The following is an 11,295-nucleotide window of genomic DNA, read 5'->3' on the forward strand; positions in this document are numbered from 1 at the left end:
CTCCATTGTAGTGTCTGTGATGTCACCTCCATTGTAGTGTCTGTGATGTCACCTCCATTGACACATTACCTCATGTCTACTTGGATATCTCTCAGAGAGAGTAGTGGCTTTGCTGTGTGTGGAGTGGATTTTTTATTAGTGATCTTAGTATTAGTGTAGTTATTAGTGTTAAGTATTTTATTTTGACTTATATTTAGGATTAGTATTATAGTTAGGAGTAGGGTTCATAGTATTATATTATTTATTAGTATTAGTTTTATTGTAGTTATTAGTGTTAAGTATTTTATTTTGACTTACATTTAGGATTAGTTGCTATAGTTTTAGTGTAGTTATTAGTGTTAAGTATTTTATTTTGACTTATATTTAGGATTAGTATTATAGTTAGGATTAGGGTTATATTATCATTAGGAATAGTAGTATTAGATTAGTATTATATTATTATTAGGATTAGTATATTAGGACAGGGACCCACCACCACTGCTCTGCCAGAGGATGAGGAGGATATTCTCAGCCCTTTGCGGCAGCATAACCGCCAGATTGGCCTTTCATCCCCCGAAGCCTACGTACACTCTGCGGGAGATTGAGGCCTCTCCATCCCAAGACCTGGCACAGGATGAGCAGGTGGACCCCACAGTTTGCCTACCTCCCCTATGCAGCCTGCACCTGTCAGAGAAGGCTAACTGGCAGTACTCTCAGCGGGAGCTGGATATGATCGATGTGTTCCGCTGCACCACCAAGCGGGGAAACAGCCTGGGCTGCATGTATGTCCGCTGTGCCCCTGGGAGCCGGTACACGCTGCTCTTTTCTCACGTCAATGCCGCTGACCTAGGCCAGATGTGCAGCCGCTACATTGCCCTGGGCTCCAGCATAAAATGCAACATTTTCTCGTATGACTATTCTGGCTATGGTGTAAGCAGTGGCAAGCCGAGTGAGAAGAACATGTATGCGGACATAGAGGCTGCCTGGCACGCCCTGAGGACCCGGTATGTATAGATGGGGTATATGGGTCTCCTCCAGCCCTCACACTGCCTCTGCCTGATGCACTGCGAGTGTTGTATGGGTGAGCAGTATGTATGCGGGGGATATGCTACACTAGAGGCACATGTGTATAGTTACTAGGGGTGTGCACCGGCCACTTTTCGTGTTTTGGATCTGGATCTTTCTTCGTGTTTTGGATCTGGATTGGTTTTGCCAAAATCACCCTTCCGTGTTTTGGGTTCTGGGTTTGGGGTTTTGTGTTGTGGATCTGTATTTTAAAAAAAAAAGAGCATAAAAACAGCTAAAAACACAGAATTTGTGGGTTTTTCTGCTCCTATGCTATTATTAACCTCAATAACCTTCATTTCCACTCATTTCCAGTCTATTCTGAACACCTCACACCTCACAATATTGTTTTTAGTCCAAAAGGTTGCACCGAGGTAGCTGGATGACTATGCTAAGCGACACGAGTGGGCGGCACAAACACGTGGCCCATCTAGGAGTGATACTGCAGTGGCAGACAGGATGGCAGTTTGAAAAACTAGGCCCCAAACAGTACATACTGCAAAGAAAAAAAAGAGGCGCAAGATGGAATTGTCCTTGGGCCCTCCCACCCACCTCTATGTTGTATAAATAGGACATGCACACTTTAACAAACCAATCATTTCAGCGCCAGGGTCTGCCACAGGACTGTGGCTGAAATGATTGGTTCATTTGGGCCCCCACAAAACAAGCTGGCAATTAATGTGTCCCTGCACAAACTGGCTCTACGGAGGCAAGATGTCGTCCTCATCCACCGATTCCTTGGATAAAACAGGAAAAAGGGATTTAGGTGTCCCTGGACTGCTTACAGTCTTAGCCAAAGTTTCTGAACTTGACAGGAACTTTTTATGAACGCGCTGCAGGTGCCGTATAAGGGAGAATGTTCCTAGGTGGTTAACGTCCCTACCCCTACTTATTTCACCTTTACATATGGTACATATGGCAAGACAGTTGTTGTCCGGATTTGGATAGAAATATTGCCAGACCAAAGAGGTGGAATGTTTGGTCTTCTGCCCAGGCATGACCGTGATGGGCTTTTTCATCCCACGGACAACAACTGTCTCCCCCGGAGCCTGATTTAAACAAACCACATCACCATCAGAATCCTCCTCGCCAACTTCCTCCTCAGCCCCAGCTACACCAGTATCCTCATCCTTTTGTACTTCAACAGTGACATCTTCAGTTTGCATATCAGCAAGTGGACTGTGGGTGCTCCTTTCAGCACTTGCAGGGGGCGTGCAAATGGTGGAAAGAGCCACCTCTTCCCGTCCAGTGCTGGGAAGGTCAGGCATCGCAACCGCCACCACACTTGGACTCTCCTTGGGGATTTGTGATATCTTCTTAGAACGCACAGTTCTTCGCTGTGCTTTTGCCAGCTTAACTCGTTTGATTTTTTTAGCGGGAGGAGGGCTTCCATCGTCATGTGAAGCTGAACCACTAGTCATGAACATAGGGAAAGACCTTAGCCGTTCCTTGCCACTCCGTGTCGTAAATGGCATATTGGCAAGTTTACGTTTCTCTTCAGATGATTTAAATGTTTTTTTCAAGGTCATTTTCCTGAACTTTGTCATTTGTGATTGTATGTGCCCTCTACTATGACTTTGGGCATCGGCCTTGGCAGACGATGTTGATGGCATGTTATCGTCTATGTCATGACTAGTGGCAGCAGCTTCAGCACTAGGAGGAAGTGATTCTTGATCTTTCCCTATTTTATTTTTATCGGAGAAAGTTTGGTCCTCCATTTATGTTATATTGATATATACGTGCGGCTAAGGTGCACACAAACACAGAAAATAATTTTTTATTTTTGTTGGAGACTAGTGCACTTTGGCCCTCATTCAGAGCCGTACGCTCTGAGCAGAGCGCACGCTCTGAATGAGGGCCGGGCTCCATTTTCATGGAGCGTCCTCCTGGACGCTCGTATAGCTGTGGGTCACCACCCACAGGCTATACGAGCGTGCTTTGTGATGGCCGCGATGGTCGAGACCATCGCGACCATCGAAATTGCGAGCCGGAGCCTGCGGTTGAGGTTTTCAACCGCAAGCTCCGGAGTGATTTTGGCTCTATCAGAGCCAAAATCACTCCCACTGACATCACTAGTGATGTCAGTGGGCCGGCTTCTGACGGGAGGCGTTCCCGTGGGAACGCCCCCGTCAGGGAGGCACGCCCCCGGCACGCCCACCAAAGGGGGCGTGCTGTCAATCAACATTGACAGCACGCCCCCTTTGATCGGACACAACGAGCGAAGGACTTTCCTTCCCTCGTCGCGTCTGGCGCATGCGCACGACGGAGCTCCCTCCGTCGTGCGCATGCTCAGTGCATAACATCGACCCACTTGCGAGCGGACAGCCGTTCGCGAGTGGGTCTGAATCAGGCCCTTTGTGGGTTACACCACCCTTTAAGAAATGAGCCAGCCGGCCCTTTACTTATGGGACACAGGCACACGTTTGGAGCTGCTCCTTTGTTGATGCACGTGCAGCCACAGTGCATACAATTCACAAACACAGAAATTTTTTTTTTATTTTGTTTGGAGTGCCCTTTGGGGGTTACAGCACCCTTTAACGGACAAGCCAGCCGGCCTTTTACTTTTGGGACACAGGCGCACGCTTGGTGCTGCTTCTTTGTTGATGCACATGCAGCCACAGTGCACACAATTCACAAACACAGAAAAAAATGTTTTATTTTGTTTGGAGTGCCCTTTTGGGGTTACAGCACCCTTTAGCGGTCAATCCAGCCGGCCCTTTATTTATGGGACACAGGCGCACGCTTGGCACTACTTTGTTGATGCACGTGCGGCTACTGCGCACACAATTCACAAACACAGAAAATATTTTTTTATTTGGTTTGGAGTGTACTTTGGGGGTTACAGCACCCTTTAACGGTCAAGCCAGCCGGCCCTTTACTTATGACACAGGCGCATGCTTGCCACTACTTTGTTGATGCACGTGCGGCTACTGCGCACACAATTCACAAACACAAAAAATATATATTTTTTTGGTTGGAGTGTACTTTGGGGGTTACAGCACCCTTTAACGGACAAGCCAGCTGGCCCTTTACTAATGGGACACAGGCGCACGCTTTGCGCTGCTCCTTTGTTGATGCACGTGCAGCCACAGTGCACACAATTCACAAACACAGAAAAAATATTTTTTTTTTTAGCACTTGGGGGGAGCACCCCTGACGGACAGAGCACCCCCTGGACAACACTACAGCACCCCTTCACGACTGGAACACTGCACAGGACTTTGGAGTGGACACAGCCCCTATGGACAACTGACTGCACAACACAGCCCAGCCAGCCCCTATGGACTTTGAAGTAGTGGACACAGCCCCTATGGACAACAACAACAACACTACACTGCACTACACTACACTACACAGCCCAGCCAGCCCTAACTCCTACCCTCCCTCTTCACTGTCCACAGCCGAGTGAAAAAATGGCGCCGACACGGGTACCTTATATAGGATCCAAAACCCGCGAGACCCGGAAGGCGGGATGATGACGTTTTGCCTCGATTTCAGATCCGAGTCAGGCGGGAAAAGTCGAGCCTGACTCGGATCGGCCTCGGATCGGGGGGGTTCGGATTTCAGAAATCCGAACCTGCTCACCCCTAATAGTTACTACATGGAGTGAGTGTATATGCTGTGTATTGTGTATTTATACATTCCACTTACACATAAAATACTTATATAAATGTAATTGGTGTATTGGGGGTTGCTTATATAGAGACAGTGGGTATATTATTGATGGCATTATAGTGTCTTAGCCAAAGGGTGTAACTACTATAGAAGCAGAGGGTGACATTTTCCTCTGCTCTTCTGCCTAATGTGAAGCGCTATATGTATTGTATTGTAAGAAAATGTTCCATCATTGGGCTCCCCCCTTCTATCTAGCATAGGCAATAAGCAGCCTCACAGCTTATGTAGAACTACACATCCCAGCATGCCCTGCCACAGTTTTGCTATTTGGCCATGCTAAAACTGTTGCAAGGCATGATGGGATTTGTAGTTCAACAACAACTGGAGGGCCGCTTATTGCCCACCCCTAATCTAGCAGCATGAAGGGGTTATGGCTCAAATCCCCAGGATGCCTGTATTTGGTCTGTGAGTGGGTTTTGTGCAGCCCTGGTACAAGGTAAATACAGTCACAATAGGAAATCTATTGCCAGTAACACAATGTGTACAGGCCTGGAACTATACCACAAAATGTACTTTGCTACTTTTCCTGACTATTGTGATAAGATGTTGAGTTCACTTAGGGTTTGACACCATTTATAGGGTCTTCAGACAAATACACAGTACTGGTTTCCTCAGTGAGCAGACATTTATCATTATGTGAAAAATATGCCCAAAAGTAGCTGTGGCCGGGTTGTGGCTTCTGCCAAGCCCTGTATTACTGGGATGTTTTCCTCTCCTTGTCATATTATTTCACTAGTCATCAGTCTCACAATAATACTATAACTTGTTCCCACCTAATCCCAAGCAGACCCTGCCCCATTCTGTTTTCTGCCTCTGTATGTAAAACATGCTGCTGGCACCCAATGTTTGGGAGTTTTCCTCCCGATGTGAATGGACACACGCTGCCCCCAGCTCCTTAGATGTCCTTGCTTGCTGTAACTAGGTACATGTGTATTAAACTCCCCATCGCCTGATGAGTTTTCTCTCCTAACAGTGCAGGGTAAATCATCAATCATAATCATAATGACAGAGACTTGTATAAGGGGAGAGGAAGGTCAGCTTTATTTGATTTCAAACTAATTAAACTATTTAAATGTATAACTGAATTAACTAATAAAAGAAGAAAGACAGACAAAGCATGGTGGCGCAGAAAGAACGGCCCCACAATGCAACATCACCAACTGCATACTCACATCCATCTTCTAAATGGGAGGCGGGCAGCCAGCCCATTACCACGCCCAAGGTATCCACCTCCCACCCCAATGACACGACGTGAGGCCCACCTGGTTAGGTGGTTGCCGCTGACCCCAGTAGGGTAAAATCAGCCTAAGCCATGTATTGGAAGGGAGAGCACCTAAAGCTCCAAAGACAGATGGCGACTGCTACCTTTCTTTCCCGCCAACAGTGGTTCCCAGCTAAGAACCGCACCGCCACCCTAATCTACAGCACCTTGACTTCTTCCAACTAACTCCTCAATAACTCCATTCCAATGCACCATCCATCCTTTAAAGAGGACATCACAGCCGACCAGAGAAATTTCTATAAAATGGCTGCCAAGCAGCTTACTCTGAAATAGCACTGACCCATCCTCTACCAATCCTATAGGCTAACCAAACCTAACCCCACCCCACAACACTACCTCACTAAACAACTAGACCCTTCTTGTCCAGAGGCCGACACCCACAGGCTCGGGTGTGTAATGAACTCCTTGCATATGAAATGCACTTCGTCCTACAACCTATGTAGTCTTGTATTGTTCCACACATATACTGTGTATCACTGGCAGGTTCTTATTAGTGACCCATTCACTTATCTAGTTCATATATAAAGCCTTTATATAGTAGTATCATGTAAGGAACTACATTAGAAGTGATGCAATTAGATTGTCCTACATTATCTGCTTTATCTGTACAGATACGGAGTCCCTGCAGAAAATATTATCCTGTATGGGCAGAGTATTGGGACTGTAGCTGCAGTTGACCTGGCCACCCGCTACAAATGTGCAGCAGTAATATTACACTCCCCGCTCATGTCAGGGGTGCGAGTTGCCTTTCCCAACATACGGAGGACCTACTGTTGGGATCCCTTCCCCAGGTAAGACAATGCTGTGTGTTTATCCTAAGCTGTGGGTTACCTCTGGAGTATAGTATGTGCTGGAAACAAGCACTGCAGGGGGCAGCTCACGTATAACTGAATCAGCCATGAAGTATGCTTTGTCAGACAGATACCAGCTGTGTAGGCCCAATCTGTCTGTATGCACTGAAATATTTCTTGCCACTATCCAAGGATAAGTGCGACATCACATAGTATTAATCAGGATTTCCATTCTAGTCCAGTGAGAAATTTGTTTTCCATTTACAGGATAATTCTCTAGCTAAAACCTCATCCCCAGAGCTTACTTTCTGGGGGCTGTCACCCTGTTTCTCCTGCCAGTCACCTAACACCCTGCATCTACCCCTCTCGCTGCTGCATGCTTTTATTGGTGAGCAATGTGCTGCCTGTCTGTATCTCCCAACTGTCCCGCATCCATGGGACAGTCCCATTTTTCTGGGACTATCTTGCTGTCCTACCTGTGGGCTGCAGTGGGAGGGAAGTTGGGGGGAGCAGAAACCACTGCTCCAGGCAAGATGAGGTAGAATAGATGCTGTGCATATGCACATGGCATCTATGCACTAATGTAGGGAGATCCTGGGGGTTGCCAAGCATCTTGGAGAGTAATAGTAATAGTGTAGATGATCTTTAGGAAGGACCTTTGAGATGTGATTATTATAATCTGCTATTTGTCATTTTGTGAATCATCTTTATAAGAATAGTTAAAGAAATCTGGCATTATTATATTATAAGGTTATTAAAAAAAGTTTTATTCCATTTAGTTGTGAAACAGGATGGATCACATGCACCACTCCTGTGCCCACTACCAGCTGTGCCACGTAGCTGAGACCAACACCGGACGCTGAGTGACAGGACCAGCACAGCTCAGGCAGCAGTCAGGCCCCTCGGCTGAGGAATAGGGTGACCCTTGTAACCAAGGCACGCTCTGGCTGGAGAGTGACCATATATAGCTATAATGAGTATAGCAGTCATCAGTAACATCACACTGCTACTAGCAGTACCACACGCCAGCAACACCTTCATTACATCTTACTGGCTACAATAAAATCCCATGAAGCTGTAAGTGAGAGTTTTTTATTTGCTTTTCAGGAATACAGCAGCCCAGTCTCACAGGCAGCAACACGTTATTTCCCCTCACACAACAACATTTATCAGCCAACCTGGTGCAGATGGAAATTACACATTCCTCTGGCATCTAATCTTTGCCATATATATCACGTAGTCTAATACACACTCTGAGCCTCATTCTAATTGCACACATCCGTGGTCACCTTTCTGTATGGCCGTGGCAGCCTGCTACTGCAAGTGTCCACCCGTCTATGCTGATTATCTGTCAGCATATTCTGCTAATTGTACCATTCTGCAATGGATGCTGAGTAATAGTTTAATAAGACTCTGCTACTTTCAGGAGGATAAACCATGGATTAAAGGATGAGTCAAAGTGGAGAATCCCTCTCTATAAGCTCATCCCTTCTAAAATATCTTTATAGTAGGACAGTGACCCATATATACAGATGTTTCCTCATACATCTAGCCTCCTTGTGCATTAAGCACAAAAGACGCTTGGCACTAGGAAGTCACACGGCGCTCACCCGTTATGTGTAACGTGACTTGTAGCGCACAGAGGATAAATGTATGTGGACACATCTGTATGTTGCTCCGGCAGCGCATGTGAGACAGAACACAATGAAAGTGTAGAAAAACGACATCTCCCATGCTGGCCTGACATTTATGGCTACAGTTAGATGGCGAATTGGTGGGGAGACCTGAAGATATTCATTCACAAACCCTTTTGCATGACTGTGCTCTAGTTTCAGGAGACCCAGAATACAGGAGAGAAAAGGGAACAGCCAGGGACAAAAAAAAGAGACCAAGATGGGGGGATGTGCAGGCAGTTCCTAGAGAGATGGGGCAGAGTGATGGATTCCTCCTGGGGAGATCTCCAGAGAGAAGAGGGGAGAAAAGAGAGTCCCCTTAAGCTGGGTACACACTGACAGATATATTGGCTGATCAATTGATCGGCCAATATATCTGCTGCGTGCCGGCCAGTTTGTACCCGCGATATGTCTGTGAACAACGTCGTTCACAGACATATCTCATTGGCTGTGCTGCACAGCCAATGCTCACAATTGTCTGCAGACCACCCGTACACACACAGCGGCAGCCTCGGAGAGGGGGGCTGGACGCGTCCAGACCCGCCCCCCGTCCGCAGGGACCCGTGGGCAGAAGCAGATGATGGCCTTTCAGTGTGTATGAACGACCATCATCTGCAGATACATCTGTAGAGTGTGTACCCACCTTTAGAAGAGACCAAAGACAGAGACAGAGTGGAATGCTTTGGTCCAGAGAAGGGAGAGATAAGAGGCAGCCTCGGTCTGCTGGAGCAGACTATGAAAAGAAAGGAAACAGCGACACATAGTGGTGAGGGCATACACTAATGTGCTCTCTAAGCTTGGAGCAGCATTAAGGAAAGGAGGAAGGCTCATAGGTGACGGAATTAGATTGGAGCATAATAGACATACGGGCAAATGGTGGGTATGGAAGAGAATATGGGGAAGGGTAAATCAGTAGCTGCCCCTCCCCATAGAGTGGGTGCCTATATAAGCAGGGGCAGAATAAAGCAAACCACATTGGAATTTGGGAATACACATGCAGATAGGTACAGCCAGGCTAATGAGGGGAACTGATGTTAGTATGTTGTAGAAATGCAGCAAGTGTGTGATAGTAACAATGGCGGTGATTCAATTAAGGATGGAATTACAAAGCTGCATGCAAGCAACTCTGCAATTCCTTCCTTGCTAATATGCAAATGCAACAGGAGGTGTTTGACACCCTCTGCTGCATTTGCGATCCCAGCTGCAACTGAGGTCGCAGGCTGGGATAACCATCGTGATCATCGGTCGTGATGGTGGACAGCACCAGCCGGCTGAGTAGACTTTAGCTTACTCAGACTGGCCAGCTTGTGAGGCCAGGTAACTGCATCTGTGGATGCAGATCCTGGCCCTGGAACTCCCGGAAAACGGGGATGCCGCGCCCCTGTTTCCGGGAACACCGGCCATCCCCGCCCCTGCATCGCCCCGTAAATGCTTCCGCATTTACAATCAGGTAGAGGCAATCACGTAGGACCTGTTCTGCACATGTGCAGAATGAGTTCAGCACACGTGCAGATTCCTGATAATCGGGAATCTGCGTTTAGCTTTGCACACAATGCTAAATCAGGCCCAATGTTTTTGAGGCTGGGGCTGTGTGTGTATGTGTGAGCAAGTGTAGCATACAGTACGTGTTGTGAGTTGCAAGCATCCATCACAGCTTGATACCTCTACAAAGGTGAATGGAGGATGATTTATCACTGGTATAACTTGGAGATGTTTGAGGGAAAGTAGTCAGAAATGAAACACCCAGAGTCTCATAGGTAGGTGGTAGCTGCAGAGCACAGGAGAGAGTCAGATAAGGAATGACAGCATTGTCTCACAGCCATACGCCGGTATAAGTGTGTGTTATATATGTATATGGGCATAGGTATGTATACATATATGTATAATACCCAGAGTCACAGAGGTAGGTTGTAGCTGCAAAGCACAGAAGAGATCACGTAAGGAATGGCAGCATTGTCTCACAGCCATACGCAGATATAAGTGTGTGCATTATATATTATATATGTATATGGGCATAGGTATGTATACATATATGTATAACAGCCAGAGTCCTAGAGGTAGGTTGTAGCTGCAAAGCACAGAAGAGATCACATAAGGAATGGCAGCATTGTCTCAGAGCCATACACAATGTTAGCATTATATATTATATATGTATATGGGCATAGGTATGTATACATATATGTATAACAGCCAGAGTCACAGAGGTAGGTTGCAGCTGCAGAGGATAGGAGAGGTCAGATAAGGAATGGCAACATTGTCTCAAAGCCATACACATATATAAGTGTGTGCATTATATATTTTCCACTTCGGGGTCCATAGGGTATCCACAGGATACCTTGCGGTATAGGTGTGACGTCAGTCGCAGGGCACCAAAGAGTTAAGCTTTCAGCCTCCCAGAATGCACTAGGTCCCCCTCCTATACCCCGCCCCCGAGCCAAGGCTCAGTTTAGTTTGGTGCCCGGCCGGAGTCGGGTGCACCTGTTGGAGTGGGCGCTAGAAGAGCCCCTGAAGCTTTTTCTTCATGCAGCTGTGGCTGCACATCTGGATGAACAGCATGGACAGTCAGTCCTGACGTCCATGCTGTCTTCCCTACACCCCGCCGGTACCAGAACGCCGTTACTGATCCGGGGATGCTGGTGGGCATCTGGGGTCACAGCTAGCGGTGACCCCAGATGTTCCGGACCATGGCCGGATTCAAGGGGGACAGAGGTAAGCAGCGGGGTCCCACGGTGGGTCCCCGCTGATCACATGGTCCTTAGTCCCCAGGCAGGGGGCTCCCTGGGGACTGGCTGCAGCGTGGAGCCAGGCGACCAACCTGCGCTTCCACTAC

The 11,295-nt window shown here is 47.3% G+C and overlaps 1 protein-coding gene across 1 annotated transcript; it reads left to right on the forward strand.

Annotated features, from left to right (window-relative positions):
* Nucleotides 1-492: 492 nt before the first annotated feature.
* LOC148431069 (alpha/beta hydrolase domain-containing protein 17C-like) lies at nt 493-6,792 on the forward strand (the record flags this gene model as incomplete). The annotated part of the gene is made up of 2 exons (XM_088466378.1): nt 493-983; nt 6,613-6,792. Coding segments are annotated over exons 1-2 (671 nt in total), but the record flags the coding sequence as incomplete, so codon positions are not given.
* Between the last annotated feature and the right edge of the window lie 4,503 nt (nt 6,793-11,295).

The sequence above is a fragment of the Taudactylus pleione genome, unplaced genomic scaffold (genome assembly GCF_031769625.1).
Source record: "Taudactylus pleione unplaced genomic scaffold, aTauple2 ptg002965c, whole genome shotgun sequence".
Classification (NCBI taxonomy): domain Eukaryota; kingdom Metazoa; phylum Chordata; class Amphibia; order Anura; family Myobatrachidae; genus Taudactylus; species Taudactylus pleione.